We start from the raw sequence: 17,501 nt of genomic DNA, 5'->3' as shown, positions 1-17,501 counted from the left end.
ACATGTATCAGATCTCAATCCAACCCATCTGAATCTAAGTGAGATTCAACACAAGATTTTTGTGTTGACCTGGAAAAAAAAAAATCATGTGTCAAAAAAATTGATAATTATTGTGTGAGAATTTATTTGACCTTGCAAACCAAATTATATTTTATTTCTTATGTCTTCCTCTTACCCAACTTATGACAGGTGATACAGACACTTATTGTATCATAGACCTTCTAAAACAATGCAACATTGCATTTTGACGTTTGATTCCATTTCTCCAACCATGAAAAGCAGACAAACCGTCTTTTCTCTTGGCGCACGCCTGGCCCAGGTACTCCATGTGCTTCTGGATCTGCTTCTGCAGGGCCTTCTCCCTGATACCTCGGCTGTGGAGGGCTTTGACCAAAGTCTGCAGCTGCTCCATGCCCGACACCCTCCACCAGCCACACATCATCTCTAACACAGACACAAAAATACAATTTGTTATGAAACATATAAAATAAAGTACTGCAGGTATGTATAAAATGGATCAAGATAAGTACTATATACACCGATCAGCCACAACATTAAAACCACCACTAATAAGCGCTAATATTACATTGCTCCCCTTCCTGCCGCCAAAACAGCTCTGACCCATGGAGGCATGGACTCCACAAGACCTCTGAAGGTGTCCTGTGGTATCCGGCACCAAGACGTCAGCAGCAGATCCTGTAAGTTGCGAGGTGGGGCCCCCGCGGATCGGGCTTGTTGTTTCAGCACATTCCACAGATGCTCCATCGGATGGCACCCTAACCCCGACCATCCACATGATGTAGAAGAAAATGTGGCCACCTTCTTCCATTGCTCCATGGTCCAGTTCGGACGCTCACGTGCCCATTGTAGGCTCTTTAGGAGGTGAACAGCGGTCAGCATGGACACTCTGACCAGTCTGCAGCTACACAGTCCCATACACAGCAAGCTGTGATGCACTGTGCGTTGTGACACCTTTCTATCATAGCAGCATTAACTTTTTCACCAATCTGTGCTACAGAAGCTCTTCTGTGGGATCAGACCAGATGGGTTAAGACTTCACTCCCCATGTGCATCAATGAGTCTTGGATGCCCATGACCCTGTCGCCAATTCACCGGTTGTCCTTCCGTGGACCACTTTTGGTAGGTACAAACCACTGCACACCAGGAACACCCCATAAGACCTGCCGTTTTGGAGATGCTCTGACTCAGTCGTCTAGCCATCACAATTTGGTCCTTGTCAAAGTTGCTCAGATCCTTACGTTGCCAATTTTTCCTGCTTCCAACACATAAACTTCAAGAACTGACTGTTCACTTGACAAACACATGCCAGCCCTTGACAGGTGCCATTGGAACAAGATGATCAATGTTATTCACTTCACCTGTCAGTGGTTTTAATTTTGTGGCTGATGGGTGTTATTTGGTAAAAGGACAAGGGAGAAGTTAGAAACAGGGAAGGATAGGTTATTAACAGGTACCAAACAGGTACAGGTACAGTAAATATGAATGTATTGAAGTACTGGGTTCAGTGGTAGGCTGAGGGTTTCATAACATCATAAATATAAAGTTCATGGATAAATCATTGAAAATGTTTGTGTTTAAATTAAGAGGTAATAAATTAAAATGTAAGATTACTTAATGACTTTTAAGGCCTAATATTTAAAAAAATGAATTCAAGACTTTTAGAGACCTAAAGAAACACTGCAATAGTAGGAAAGAAGCCATGCAATTTGTCATTTAATATTTTTAATTCAGCATCGCCCCCCTTCCTGGGCACTAGAGGATGCTCACCCTCTGGTATGGGCTGAGGGTGAGTGTAGTCCTGATTCTTGGACAGCTCCACGGTGGGGGACGGGGCACCGGGAGGCTTGTCGGTAGGGGGGTCCGGAGTCTCGCTCCTCCTGGAGGGGGCGCTGTGTGCCAGGAAGGGGTTGCTGCTCCCGTTGGCCTCGCTGAGCTGGTAGGCTGGAGCCAGCGTGGGTGACGGAGCGCTGCCAGGGAAAGGCCGATTGGGGCTCGGCGCTCCGCTCAGCCAGCCGCACAGCGGGGGGCCCGCCTGGGCAACACCCGGCTTCACTTCACGCTGGAGAGGATTACATAATACTGAACCATCAGCACACACACAGACACACACACACCTGGCTCGATGAGATGAACCAATTATCATGAGAACTGTACAATATTGACATGTTACAGTATCTGTGAATTCACAATCCAAATCTGGCTCATTATGAGCCCATATTGTTGTCGACACCGGGCTAAAGCTTTTTTAAATGAAGCTCCAAATTGTGATGAATTTTCCCTTGCATTGTTATATTGCCTCATACACCAGAAGTCATTAAACGAGTTCCATGATGGAGTGGCAACGCAACACCCCCTGGTGGCCAGCACATCCTCTGACAACGGAGTTACAGATCCAATGAGAAATTTCAAATTATGCGTTGATGACAGATTGTCAAGATTCTCATTTTGGTGTCACAAATAAACGTACACAAAAAACACACTAAGATATTTTTTATATGTACTGTATATATGGGGGCATACTTTGTTGAGATTTAGGACATAAAAACTAAGGAACAATTGTGTACGAGCCGTTATGTTGTGCATCAAGATAGGACCAAATATTAACTTTGTGGCTAAATGATACCACTGAAAGACAAATATCAATTTACTGGTACTAAACCCACAAAATATATAATGTATTTGCAACACAACAAAAGGTGGTCGTACACCTAAATGTTGTGTGCGTAATGCTCAGTGACACTGACTGGGATAGAGACAGCGTTATCCACCAACCTGAGGTGAGGAGAGCTGCAGGTTATTGATCCCAGCTGACTCCAGGGGATTAGGGGAGAGAGAGGGTGGGGACTTGGGCCTGGAGGTGGTGGTGGTGGTGGTGGAGGATCGCGGGGAGGAGCAGGAGGCCTGCGGGCTGGAACTGGAGGTGAAGGAGGAGTCATCACAGGGGGAGCGAGGCAGCAGGCTGAACCAATGGCCGCTCTTCTCGGTCAGTGCCCTCAGGAAGTGGTCGCTGGGGCCGGGGGCGCGGGTGTGGGGGCTGCAGCTGAGGTGGGAGACAGCGAGGGGGGCTGGAGCCGAGGGGGCGTGCGACACCGCAGACTGAGACGGCAGGTAGGAAGGGGAAGATTCCGCCGAGGATTTGGCGGGGTGGTTGTTTAGATGGTTGTTGCCCGAGTCTGGCGACATCTTGGTTGCCTCCAGCAGCTTGCTGAGCTTGGAGAAGGAGCCTGGCTTCTGCAGGAAGAGGTTGAAGTCGTCTTTGACCGAGTCCTGGTCGCTGCTCTGCGTCGGACTGGGAACCGCCGGCTGCTCCTCTTTCACTCTGATCCCATCGGGAGGCCCCCGTCTCTGCCTCTCCTTCTCCAGTTCCTCGGGAACTGAGACACAAGCAAGACGCAGCCATGTGAGAAAAAAATAAAATATCCGACTAACTGTGACCAGGCATCACTTGAAGGCTCACCACAGACATAGAAACAAAATCAAACAAATGTTGTACTTATTACGTATAGCTTTTAAGATGTTTCATAAAATTACATTATACATTGTTTCACAGAGGAGAGTAAATGTTACTCTCCTCTGCGGTTTGGCTAGTAGGGTTTTAAGATAAGTAAAGGCGGTGTGAAACAATGTATAAACCAAGTGTACGAAACAACATTCTTGGTCCTATTGTTTTACGTAATGAGCTTCAATGGTCTTTCGGCGATAAAGCAAAGAAAATTATTCCAATAAGCCCAATGTTAAAAATCCCAATTTCACCAATTCATTGTGGTCGTTCCATAAAATAACTTGATCAGAGGATGAGACTCCATGTTGTCTAATGGAGGTCCTCACCTTCTGCACTCTCCATGCCTTCAACAAAGATGCCCCCGCACTGTGGCAGCACCCAGTAGCGCCTCTTGTAGCGGTCCTGGCCATACACCATGGAGCGCAGGAAGCTGGTCGACTCGAACAGCTTCCGCCTGATCTGGGTTTGTTGCTGGGGAGAGACAAGAGGATATGTCAACGTCACGTCAGGAGCCTTATCCCGAAAAAATACAAACAATCTGTTTGTCCCCCTTGTAGACGTTTACTTTAGATGTTTTCTCAATCTGCTTCTCCAGCTCCTCCACGCTGACCGCCTGGTCACCATCATCCTGGATGAAACGCGCTCATTAGTGTTGAGGTCTGGCTGGCATTTACTACACAAAAGCAGGGGTCTAAAGCAGGGGGCGGCAACCTTTAGCGCTGGAAGAGCAACTTTTGAGCTTTCTTTTTTTTGTTTTCTGGACAAAACTTTTGAGCCCTTTCAGGTCGTTTCGGTTTCAGTTTCCACAACCAAGGCAGACGGCAGTGCCAGGCAACAGCGGCAGGCAAACTAGAAGTGTATTTTGGCTGCAATCTTTTATGACTGAAGAATGTAAAATAACAATAATTAAAAAGAAAGACGTTACAAATGTAAAAATATTCATATAAAAAAATTAAATGTATAATTTAGTATAAACTCTAGAAAATACAGAGAATTTTTTATAAGCATCATTTATGCCCATACCAATAACTTAATCCTGTGCATAGGATTGCATATTATATCATATTGTATATTCTGTATATTTATATATTTGACCATTGTTGTTTAGCTTTTTTCGGTATTTATGTATATTTTGCAATTTTATTTTTTACTCTATTATATTTCTTTATTTTTCTCATAGACTGTTAAGCTTTTTTTTGTAATGTAATTGTCATGTGACCATCAGCTCACCTCTTCTTCGCAGATCTCCACTTTCTTTCCTTTCCGTCCTGCACCTGATCCCCCTGCTTCCTCCTCATCATCATCGTCGTCATCCGCTTGTTCCTCACTGTCGTCGTCTTCATCCTCTTCCTCCTCACTGTCCCCCTCTTTCCTTTTGCGTTTGCGTCCGGTGGAGGGGGTGCCAGGGGTGTGGCCATCCTCAGCCCCCGCGGTGCCGTCTCTCCCCCCTGTCCTCTTTGCATAAACGCTCCTCAAGCTGGGAAAGGAAATTGGACAGTGGACCAATCAGAGCCGGCATAAATCTGTTCAGGTGTTATGATTTTCACCTGAATTTGTTTTTTGATTAAAATCATTAAAAGTAATAATATAATAAATAATAATTTTAAAATTACATTTTAAATATATTTTATTTTAATAGCAGTACGCTTTTTCTACATGAGAGATTCTTTTAAGAGCCTGGATACTTACTTGCGCAGCTTGCCTTCCACAACCCACTTGTCCTTCCTTAGGTTGGTCATATAATCTATGTTTTTGTCAATCTCACTGAAAAGCAAATAACACCGTATTAGCTACGGCTACATCCTGTACATTAGAAAAATGCAAGAACGCTTCTGTGACCTTTACGTGAAGAGAATTATTTGCACCTTTCTGTAACATGTACCACATTTAATGTGTTTCAAAGCATTAGCAGTATCCGATAAAACATTCATGGCGTGTAGCTTGATGCAACACGTCAAAATTACCCAACTGAACACAACTCTTCTATTCCTCCTGACACTTGTTGTTTGTCATAAGAAATGCAGACCTGCCAAACTTGGAAAAATAGTTTGAGTACCACAACAGTATAACAGGGAGTCTCCGTGGCATTTGAGTTACTGCAGCTAAATAAATCATTCACACCGTGGCCGCCTCGTAACGAGGCTTATCCCATCATATGTGAGTTACTACGGCTAACTATACAGTATATATAGTATACAAATTCACATCATTAGGATATACCCCTTGAAATGCATCATCTCGTAAAGTTACCGAAGATGTTTACTTGAGTTGCACCGATTGCAATTTTCTTGGCGGATTCCTATTTCCGATTTTTTTTTTGAAGTCTGACCTGCAGATTCCAATTTCCGATCTGCCGTACTGTACATCGATGACAAATACATCCCGTAATCCGATCACGCTCATGTGACAAGACAACTGCCCATACGGACTACCAGTGAAATTTTCAGTTACTACAATAGTGAGATTGCTGATTTTGACACTGTTTATTATTGTTCATTATTCACGATGGAACCATAATAAAACATGAAACTGTCCCTGAGTTCCAGTAAAATAGACTATGGGACTGTCACCAAGATTCAGTATGATATAATCTGTAACTCTCACTGAGTTTTAGAAGGACCCAACAATATACCCAATATAACTAACATGGAAATTTCCAGTTCAAACTTCAAATGAAAGTCTCTTTCACATTAAGTGCAAATATACATTTATATTATATTTATATGGTACTTTGCAAATAAATTTCAATCATTAAAAAAAATTAACAAATAAAAAAAATGGCCGACTCTTCTCGCTTTTGTTTACTGGAAGTTCTCCTTCGCTCACCGTGCGGTAAACCAAGTGAATCAAAGGAAACGACTCGTTTTACTGAGTAACTCGTCAAGAACCAAGTCTCTGTGACAGCGATAGAAACACAGTCTGCACAATGTTAGAATATTGTCAGGCGACAAATAAATCATTTATCTAATCTTCTTTGTTTACCTTGAAGTACCTCCAAACAGCTGCCATTTCCTTTCTTCTTTTAATTCTCCTTTTTTTGGCGTCAACTACACAACCTTGTTACATTATGTTAATGTCGGGTTTGCGTATTGGAGCATTTTTACCAGTACAGTACATGAGCACAGTATAGGGTGTGTAAATTTGACCGGTACAGAACCTGAAAATATATCTGACACTGATCGGCAGGTGAAAACCGACCAATTCCGGTCACGACCGATCGATCGGTGCATCTCACGTTTTATATGTTAACATTATGGCCACATTTTCACGCTTTATTATAACTCTTCCACTTCCCATTTTACCTAAGAAATGCAGCATTACACCTCTGGATAATAAAGCACCGCTCAGTACGTATCAGAAGATGAAGATGTTGAGTGAGAGGAGAGGAAGGGGATACAGAACCACATCTAGTCCAATCCAAGGGATGTTGTTTAAATACCCAATAAATGTACGGTAGTTTTTTATTGATTGATTGCCGTCAATAAATTACAATTATTTATATATATATTTTATAAAAGAAAATTGCATGGTTTCAGCTGGCATTTTGCACCTGTGTATTTTGACTAAGATTTGCGTAGTTGGTACACAAAATGTGTGCAGGTTGGCAGGTGTGGAAATGTAATGCAATGGCAAATAAAACACAACAGTAGTGTCCCCTCCAACAGACTTGTTTGCAATAGAAAAATAATGATTCAACATGTTTTGATGTATCATGCATTGATCAACTATACATATAGAAAGAGCAAGATTAATAGCCAACTGATAACACTAATTAGATTTTGAGTCTAATTTATCAAAGTAAAATGAGTATGAGTAATTTTATGAGTGTTTCCTCACCTGACCACAGCCTTGCTGCAGCAGAGTTCGTTGACAAGGAAGGCAAGTATGGAGGCTTTCTGGGAGGGCTTATGGGCCTGGAACGCATTGGTCTTCAGGCTGAGGGCCAGCTCAGCCAGCTCTGAGTGCCGACAATGAGCCTCCATGAAGAGCTGCAGGACCTCAGACACGTTGTCTCGGTTGATGCCCACGTTAGCCAAGTGGTCGCCCAGGGCCGTCTTTCTCTGGGAAAATAAAGCAAATTTCAAACAACAGCAAAGTATTACACTGAAGAAATTAGTGTCCATAATTTGATAAACCAGCATAGCTAGCTGGGGTCATTACACTGTCGATATGGATGAACATTGACAAAAATGTAACAGCACCACAAATATTCCCACCACTTCAAGTGACAAAGAAAACCAAACAAAAAAAATAAAATAATCAATGATCAAAAGAAGGCATACTTTGGATAAAATAATTTCAATATCTTAGGGTAATGACAAGGTTAAATGGGTGGATGCTATGGATTTTGAATGGAATTCTGGGACTCAAATCGATATTATATATTGCCAGTTTAAGGTAGACACAAAAATTATTTGTCGTCTTAACAGTAACCACTAGACTACAGTAAAAAGTCCTGTTATTATAAGAGGCTGCTAGGCGGGTTTGAGGAACACAAAGTCACACAAAGGCGTGACTAAGCCACGCTGAATAGCATGGAGAAATGGCTTTGGGGATGAATTAAAATTTCTGGTTTAAACCATTAAGAGCTTGAAGCGCTGATACCCTCCACAACAGATAAACCTCTTAATTTGGCGGAACAGAGCTCATGTATTGATGACATTAGACGACTTGTGTGTTCAGAGCGGAGAGCTGAGGACACAGAGGACACTGCTGCTAGTCTCTGCGCCATGACTTGTATGTATGGGGCCATGAATTGTATGTGTGCAGGGTGGCTGCAGGTAATAGGGAGTTCCATTACATTATTTTTATGACCTTTTAAGAGAAACATTTTAATAATTTAATCTCTCTCTAATTCTATAAAGTATTGCAGGCAAGTACTACATATTTGGAACAGGGCAGAGGTATGTACTTAGTGTAAGTAGGTTGTGTATGTCAAAGGTAACATTCAAAATTCATCATCTTGTGGCATGCACGATGGCTAATGCTCACCTTGTGTCCTGGTGGCAGGCCAGGGTCACACACAGCTTTGGAGAGCATGCACACCAGCAAGTCCTGCACCCGGCCCATACTGTCTCCCATGTTCAGAAGTCCCTTCTGTAGCACGTGGAGGTCAGGCACTTGGGCATTAATATCAAAGCCAAGCACCTTGCCAAAGCTGTGCAGGAACTGCATCACCATCAGGCAGTCGGAGAAGGTGCCTCCAGGTAAGAACAGACCAGGGATACGGGACAGCTCAGGAAGTTCCTGAACGAGGATAAAGACAGAAAAGCCAATTCTCATCAACACCAGGCTTCTAGAAAGAGTTACTAATGGATACTGAAAGTGAGCCCAGATAAATCTCAAACTAAAGATTTGAGGTGGAGGAGTTTTCCAATATGGATGGCTGACTCGCTTGCCTATTTGTGAATACAGTTGCTCATTCACAAATAGGCAGAACCAATGTGAAGAAATTGTTTCATTTCACAATGATTGGGTAGTGACTTATAGTACCACAACAGTACACAACGATACCATTTTAATAAGAGCCAGATTTTTATTTTATTTTAGTTCAGGCTTTCCATTTTTATGAAAAATTAAAATAAGTTACTTAACAAATACGTAATGCCATGAGTGTGGAGTGGATGTGCTGAAGTAGCGAGAGCCAAAAACAAAACAAAAAAAACAAAACAATTTAAATTGCTCTAAAATGAATGAAATATGCGGAATGCAGATCACATTCCATGGTGTTCAATGTAAGAAAATGTGGAAATTCCTCGAATACATATTACATATTCATATTTACATACATATTCAGATTTGTCACGTTGATCTGTGTTTTCTCATGAGTATCCACTTGGTGGCAGTGTTTTGACTGGTACACCTGATCCGCACTGAAGTCAGAATGCTTTCAGTGAGAATCTTTGAACGCTGATATGGGAGCACCTTACGATTGTTACAAGAAATAGTAATATTCCCCACACCAATTGTATCACAATAAGTTAGACAGAAAAATAGAACAACAAAAAAATGCTATTTGTATGTGCGAGTTCTCATTCAAGAACACCATGTTTTCTTCATTCATTTTCATTGCAGAGGGAGACTTAAGCCATCTCTAATGATGCGGCCGAGCTCTCGGTGAGATTTGAATACCTTATGATCTGCTAAGCACATGTCTTCATTGGGCTTCTTCAGCTCCTTGGCAATTTCCAGCTCCAGCCTCCTAAGCTCCAATTTCCTTTCCTTATTTAACCGTTTCTCATCCTTCTTCTCCTGCTTCAGCCGCTCCCTCTCCTGCGGAGTGAAGTTAACAGTCGAGTTAACAGCATGTGCTATCGGCAACGCTGCAGACTATTGTGTTAAGGATTATCTTTTTACACTTGGGGACAGTATTATGCATAGCTTCAAAAAATAAAATAAAATAAAAAAAACAGCACTTCCAGGGAAAATTGCTTTGGGGGCAGTTCTCAATTGTTCACACTTCATTAGTTAAAAAAAAAAAATGGAGGAAATGATACAGATGTACAAAGTTCCAGGAAGGTTTGTGCAAGTTGGGAATAACGCACCTCTGCCTTCTTACGAGCCTCCATAGCCTTCATTAGCATCAAGTGCTGCCTACGCCGCTCCCTCTCCTGGGAACCAACAAAGTTACATGCTGTTTGCAAAACAAAGAAGGTCACGGACAACACAGTTCACTGTGAGACACGTACGTAAAGAGGGAAACAAACTAACAGTCACTAACAACTAACAGTCTATTGAACGACCAACCCAATAAGCAGTGCAGAGGAGTTAAGTGTAAAGACATACGGCGCAAACAAACCAAACGACAAAGCATGACCAACGAGGACGACGTCCATCACACAAAGCGGAGGCTCGGGCGTGGAAAGAAGCCTTGAATTCATCTAACATGTCGGCGGCAAGCACATGAAAAGTTGGTGAAGGTTATGAATTGAACAGCAAAATGTTCCTGAGTGCTGTATATATGTAAATATGTGATCAATTAGTGAAAATGATTATGGTGCACTAGCGATCGATTCTTTCTCCTCAAATAAGCCAGATCTATTTTGTATGCAACTTGAACAAGAACAATGGTGTCACAGGAAAACTGCTTAACCCTAAACCTTTTTTTTTTCCCCCCATCACTGGGAGTCGACCCACCTGATCAGAATTGTGCTAATTTATCCAGCAGAGACACAACACTGGATCTAGGTTCTAACTACGGAGACTTATTGTCCCGTGCATAAAAAAAGGCTTTGGTTAAAAAAATACCAGTTTTCCTTTAAGGGGTGTGATCATTGTACTTCTTGACTCTTTCATGCAAAAGACCAAAACGTATGACGTAGGGAACAATACATTTGAAGACACTGAATAAGTCTTATAAACTATACAACGTATAAATTCAGATTTAAAGACTTCCATGTTATATTTGTTTGGGTTGTTTTTTTTGGACAGACAAGAAAAATGATACACAATCAATGCACGGCGATGGGTGGTCAGTGCTCTTTGTGTCCAGGGGAGTTTCCTGTGGAGTTAAGGCATTTTGGGCAGATAATGGATGTTTCTCCGAGAGACAAACAGCACGGACGTATGCGATGCAGTGTGCTGCAGAAGCCATGCAGGAGAGTGCAGTATGACCGCAGCTACCATGAATCACAACCAATTCACAATGCGGTGTTAGACGTACAGAAAGAAACATACCCATACCATATCTAGTCTATGCTTCTCCAACTCCTGGGAGAAAGAGTTGGCAAAGTATTATAACGTAGAAAATAACATGTCAAAAAACGTTTGAAATAACCTGCACAGCAAAACTAGGTCTGGGGTGAAGAAAAGGCTAAAGCTAAAATATTCCAGAGAACCCCAAGGGATCATTTGAAAGGCTCAATAATAATAATAATCATCATAATATTCATAATAATCATAATAATAATAATAATAATAAGCACTTTTCATCACGCTACAATTCATTATGCGGATAATTATGCCCTCCTCCACAATATTAAAGTTGTGTAAAGGGAAAAAGGTGTGTCAGGTGTCATGCAGTGCTCTGGCGCTTTACATACCTGGTGCTTTAATAAAACAGCCTGATGTCTCCGCATCTCCTTCTCCTTTTGGAAAGAGATTAACTCAATTAAAAACAAAAACATTATTCACATTTCCAACACACACTCATGGGCTTCATTTATTTCACAATAGCAAGCCATCTTGACAGCCGTGTTCCGGTGTGGGTTTTGGGATGCGGTGAAAATGGAAATGCCCTCATCGCTTTCTAGATGCAGTTAGCGACCGGGGAGGAGGTCGCACCCCTTTTTTTTTTTATGACACTGATTCAAATGGAAAAGGTCTGCACTGAGTGCCAAGAAAATCCTCCCCAGCACTGGGAAACAGTATCCCTGCGGCGGTGAGGATTACTCCACATTCACCTAAATGAGGCGATGACGAGGCAAAGAAGTGATTCAGAGTCACAAGCACACAGGAGATTCATGGTGGGTGACTGGGAATTAGGAGTGGGCCTTCGCTGGTGTTAGGTGCGGTATGACGGGACTCCGGCCACAACAATCACTGTTAGTTCCTTCGAGCACGTCTAAACTAACCTTTCTTCGTTTCTCAGTCTCCACTATTTTGGCATTGGCTGCTTCTTCCTTCTTTTTCCTTTTCGCCTGTGCATGCAAAACAGGTCTTCAGGTCATGCAAGAGAACTCTGTGACATATTTTACATATCTCATTCAGAAACACACCAACATTAGCATTATAATAGCTGGGCGCACTTAGTAGAGACTCATGTTGGCAGACTCTAGTCAATGCAGCTATATGTACAGCGTCTGCGAATACAAAAGCTTGGAATGAATGTTTAATTGGTTGAATGGAATGGATTGGGATAATTTCCCCCATTGAATTCCACATGATATGCTAATTAATTAGATAGGAAAAAAAAATCCATAATTAAACAACAGTGCCTCTTATAGATGTACTTGATTGTTGCCTTATAGATTGCCACTGTTTAAAGTGCTGCCACCGGGGAAAGTTCCACGAAAACCTCACCAGAGCCAGTAACTTAGCTGGTAATGTCACACTTAACATATTGCATTCTTGTGCAATTATATAATTATTTCCTTCCATTAACGCCAAAAGACAAAATAGCTGTAGTGCTTATGAAGTGCAACAGGCAGAATAAATTAAGTAAAATTTCTATCAGTAATTATAGTCAGAGTGAAATCCTGTTAAGAGCCGCTCACCAAGCGTGTCAGCGGAAATTTGATTTACAAAAGCTAAAATACTTCAGAGCCGCCATCAGTCAGAGAATGTAAAATGGCCGTTTCACCTACCAGTGGTGAACTCCGAGCTGCCTTTGACTTAACAGTAATAATGTGTTAAAACGGCACCATGGTCTGAGGACATTTTTAACATCCAATGGCAACAAAAAAAAACAAAAAACAAAAAAACAACCCAATTAAACATTAGTCACATGCAGTCGCTTGACATAACCAAAGGTGCAACCACAAAATGTAGGAATAGCCTTTGGACGGACTTTGAAAAATAAATCCCATCAACAGCAGAAAGGAAGTGTTTTAAAATGTTTCTGCAATAACTCTCAGGACCAACCTCAAGGATTTGCTGCGCACGGAGTTCTTTTTCCTTACGAATTTGCTGAATGCGCTTGATCTTCTCCTGGAAAAAAAAAAACGGATGAGAGAGTGAGAGATCAAATGAATTAAGTTTTAAGTCATGCGTGTTATAATGACAAGCAGCGGGCGTGCGTGGTGCAGCCGGGTGAAGCAACATTCAACGCAGATGAGGAAAGCACGGCACCTGGACTCATTTTCATAAGAAGTGAAAGGAACCGTGCTTTTAAAACCTTGCAGAGTGCACAAAAGCCTCCAAATAACATTAAAGTGGAAATCCATAAAATCATTTGTGTTGGTGGGGAGGGGGGGGGGGGGTGGATTGATTACCCTACAAGTCCCAGAATTCCACTCCAAACTGCAATTATTTTCTCCCCAACATCTGGGTTTACCCTCATCTTTGCATGTTCTCTTCTCAAAAGAATGTTTCCTTCTGATGGCGGCGGGTCTTTGATTTTGACTAGAACTAGCTACTCTGGTTTATTAATTTGACCGTGGCTGCCTTTCGGTTCAACGTGTGCCGAATCTTTTGAATTCTGCCAGGAAAGGCGGGCCCAGCCACCAACAATGGATATACCACATGCGTTACATTACATTTGAATGGCTGCTTCTAAAAAAGTGGCGGATAAATAAATACGGGATGAATATCAAATACGGGATTCTTTTTTAAACAAAACAATCTTACAGATTACAGCTTATTTTAAAATTTAATTTTTATTTTTTTAAACCATTCTAAAATGCGTCAGCTTAGTAACCAAATAACACAAGCAAACTGGTCAGGGACGAGAAAAGTAAAATCTTACTTGCTGTTTTAGAATCTTCATCTCTTCCTTTTTCTTCCGCCTCTCCTCAGCAGCCATCATCGCTGGAAGACAAACACACAGGGGTTTCTGTAGCACTGTGCAGTAGAGCGTTTGCCAACAGAGGTGTGCAGGCTGCATCCTACCTTGTTGCCTCCTCACTTCCTTGGCTGCCCGCGCCATCTCCTGCTTCTCAAGTTTCCTCATCATTTTGATCTCAGCTGCTTGTCGAGCTATTTCTGCAGCAGGAGAACAAGTGTTTTAAAGCAGTGGTCCCGCAAACAGGCCTTGCCAGGTCTGAAATATAAGGTAATATATATATATTACATACACACACACATATTTATTCATCTCTGAGGTGCAAACGGGCTACCTTGGGCCTTCAGTTTACGTTGGAGTTTGGCCTCGCTGGCATCTTGGACAACGGGTTCGCTGACACATGGAGGACATTCCTTCCTGCTTTTGGAGCCGTCGCCTGTCCGCTGTGGCTCAGGCTTGCTGTGACGACTGCGCCTCCCATCCATGGCAATGATCCTGGCAAGAACGTCCTCCTCTTTCAGCAATGACCATTGTAAACCCTAGGTGAATGGAACGAGAGGAAAAAGATTGAACTGCGGGGCTGTCACGATCATGACATTTTAGTTGACGCTTATTCGTCAGACAAATGTGAATTTAAATTTTTTTTTAATGCCGCAGTATACTGAGATAATACTATATTAATCCACAGAGGGAAACTCCCTAGACATATAAACATACATTGGAACATAAATATTTGGGTATAGTTATTTTTCCTCAACTCGACTGAACCAAACATTTCTAGGATTGGCTTGGATCCCCTTGACATTTGAATGGAAACACATGATTGTGGAATCTGATGATTTTGGAAAAAGGTCACAATCCGCTAAAATAATTGTGATCAGTTGATTATACAATTATTGTGACAGCTCTATTGGACTGGTTCCTTGGAAATAAGAGATTGACCTGAGTACATCTACGCAATATAGGCAGGGATGTTAAAAAAAAAAAAAAAAAAAAAGGAGTGACAATGGCTTTATTATGTTTCTACAAATGATTTTTTTTCTCCCAATTTCAATTGGAAGAATTATTTTTATCTGTGCCAATAGAAAATATTTTTGTCCGCTTAAAATCCCTTTGAAATGAATTATTGGTTATAAGTACAACATGATCAAAGGACAGATAACAACAACGTTTTTGGAGGCGAGGGAAAACCCTGTCCATCAAAAAGAAAAGAAGCACACATCTAAGATTTACCTCCGGGCCTTCTCTGGCTTCATAAAAGTCCCCAACTTTGATTTTGGTACTAAAGCTGAAGTTGTCCCGTGAGATTTTGGTTATTCCGTTCCTGGATATGTACTAAAAGAAAGCAAGGAGTCAATTTAACATTGTTAAATTAAAGTGTGAATTATTACAAGTTTTTTGAAAATACATTACAAAATACAGCCGACGTGCCGGATGCAAACAAAAAGATTTTGATTGACTGTCGTGTCAAATACCTTCATTACGTCTGGATACTGGCGCAGCTTCTTCCCACACGGGGCGTAGTAAGCTACTTCTCCCTGCAGACGGCCGGCCACGGTCCTGATGCGGGTTTCCCTCTGCCACCTGAAGAGCGGTACACGTTACAGAGATCGGCAGTCTAGCTCCCGGTCTCATTCGCTTATTTGTTGAAATGAAGCTTCTAAAGTGTGGCCTTTGACCCTTTTAGTAAACAGACTCCCCTAGACTCTTCTCAACATTTTTCATGTCAAGCACCCTCAATTGTATATACTTAAACCATTGACCCCTTTTTTGACAAGATTTTGTGTATAGGAACCCAATCAGAGAAGATTTTGATTGTTAAATAGAATTTATTCCAAACTTCTATACTATAGTTAAGGAGATAACAGTAAAAAATTTGGATCAAAACTGTCATTATTGTACATCCTCTAATGGCGCTAACGTCTTGTTAATTAAATAATGGTGAACTTTAACTATTCATCATTCTGCTGCCCCCTCTTAGACGTGCCAATGGCAGAGACTATATTCTATGGACAGCAGCCAGAGCAGGGCCTGTTGGGTGTCACCCGGTGCAGAACAGGGGTTGATGCGCGGGCTTGTCGCCTGGCTTTCTTTTGTAAATCTGCTGATGAAAAACATCCCCAGCAGATGAAAGACCACAGCTGGAGAGTTTCTGGAGTGGGAGCCGCTAATGTTGCATGTCTGTGTTGAGGCTGGATGTGATTAACCCTCGGATCTGAGCAGCAGTGCCTCATTTCCTGCCCCTTGTGGCTCGCTGGTCAAGACTTTGCAGGTCTCTGCTGCGTGCTACTACTCTGTCCACTGAGCCATTGTGTTTGGATCCTTTGAATAACTCTAGAAGTGACAATCCATGAGACCCTCCGTGTTGGGTGGACTACACTACAAGTCCCAGAAGTCAACTCTAAAGTGCAACCATTTCTAAAAACAACAATACTTATATCTAAAGTTTGCATTCTTCTGTTGGATTGATTTGTTGTTGTTTTTTCTTGGTCAGTTGAGGTAGTGGGGATATTTTTGTCCTTTTTTGTGAATGTTCTTCCATATCGACAGCTTACTGACGACAGATAGCTATGCTGGTACACTGTCGCCTTTCATTTCTTGCGCTTGCCTGATAAGTGTATTCTTGCCGGAAAAGGCAGACCCTGCCACTAACAATAGCAAACACCATATAGAGGAGCACATGCATAACGCAAATACATTGAAAGGCTGTTTCCTCTAAAGGGCCAGCAAAGAAAAGGGGACTTTTCAACAAAATAATCTTAAGGACAAGTATTGTAAGTCACCTTTTCTCTCACTTTTAAGTGAAATCAGACTATAGACAATACAGTAGATCATCAGCATAGGTTTATCAATTTGTCTATATCTGCATTGTTAGGCAAGCTTGTCACTCAGTTGTGTGGTGGGTGTTTTTTTTTTTTTTTCTTTTTTTAATAATTGGAAAATCCAACAGTTTTCTTTATCGCCATTAAAACAACATCTTACAATGTGGGAGCAAAGCCAGATGGTTAAACAGAGGCTCATTTTAGTTGTTGTGTATGTGTGCTGTACATTACCCCAACTGGAGAGGCAGTCGTAGCTCCTGCTCATCTGTTACCCTCCTCCATTTGGCATTTCCTAGGAAACAGGAAAAATGAGTCACTGTTTTGGCAGCTCTAGTGTGACCTAAACGAATGACCCGAACCTGCTATGTTTACAGACGTGCCCTTTTCTCAGACTTGAACTCTCTGCGGGTATACCCATATGAGTGGGTATGATCTGATATTTTCAAAATTACGTGAAAATTGATTGGACAGCGATCACCTTAATCATACAGAATACTTAAAAAAAGACAAAAACAACATTTATTCTAGGTAATGTGGCCGTAAAGTAATTGTCCTATTACTCCATAGTCAAATCTATTGGAACAAATAACAAAACTTTCCCCAACTGAGGCTCATGAGGAAAACAGGTTCATCAGTAATGTAATCCGCTCCATGATGCAGATAGGATCGGATGTAATAGGCATCTGCCCGGGTTAATAAAGCAAAGGCCTGCTGA

General features: G+C 41.8%; 1 protein-coding gene across 1 annotated transcript in view; it reads right to left on the bottom strand.

The window, feature by feature from the left end:
• Positions 1 to 17,501, bottom strand: part of LOC307243896 (bromodomain adjacent to zinc finger domain protein 2B-like) — a gene marked incomplete at its 5' end in the record, with an annotated part of 31,708 nt that overhangs the window by 4,862 nt on the left and 9,345 nt on the right. Inside the window, 21 exons of the mRNA XM_080018866.1 lie at positions 289 to 444; positions 1,789 to 2,080; positions 2,794 to 3,395; positions 3,850 to 3,994; positions 4,089 to 4,151; positions 4,754 to 5,000; positions 5,213 to 5,287; positions 7,361 to 7,584; positions 8,516 to 8,770; positions 9,656 to 9,796; positions 10,069 to 10,134; positions 11,201 to 11,233; positions 11,566 to 11,610; positions 12,097 to 12,162; positions 13,106 to 13,171; positions 13,929 to 13,990; positions 14,072 to 14,164; positions 14,299 to 14,503; positions 15,198 to 15,299; positions 15,440 to 15,548; positions 17,018 to 17,078. Of these exons, the coding sequence (XP_079874992.1) occupies positions 289 to 444; positions 1,789 to 2,080; positions 2,794 to 3,395; positions 3,850 to 3,994; positions 4,089 to 4,151; positions 4,754 to 5,000; positions 5,213 to 5,287; positions 7,361 to 7,584; positions 8,516 to 8,770; positions 9,656 to 9,796; positions 10,069 to 10,134; positions 11,201 to 11,233; positions 11,566 to 11,610; positions 12,097 to 12,162; positions 13,106 to 13,171; positions 13,929 to 13,990; positions 14,072 to 14,164; positions 14,299 to 14,503; positions 15,198 to 15,299; positions 15,440 to 15,548; positions 17,018 to 17,078 (3,108 nt within the window). The remainder of the gene's footprint in view (positions 1 to 288; positions 445 to 1,788; positions 2,081 to 2,793; positions 3,396 to 3,849; positions 3,995 to 4,088; positions 4,152 to 4,753; positions 5,001 to 5,212; positions 5,288 to 7,360; positions 7,585 to 8,515; positions 8,771 to 9,655; positions 9,797 to 10,068; positions 10,135 to 11,200; positions 11,234 to 11,565; positions 11,611 to 12,096; positions 12,163 to 13,105; positions 13,172 to 13,928; positions 13,991 to 14,071; positions 14,165 to 14,298; positions 14,504 to 15,197; positions 15,300 to 15,439; positions 15,549 to 17,017; positions 17,079 to 17,501) is intronic.

The sequence above is a fragment of the Zeus faber genome, assembly GCF_960531495.2.
Source record: "Zeus faber genome assembly, chromosome: 18".
Lineage (NCBI taxonomy): Eukaryota > Metazoa > Chordata > Actinopteri > Zeiformes > Zeidae > Zeus > Zeus faber.
This window is presented reverse-complemented; position numbering and strand designations above follow the sequence as displayed.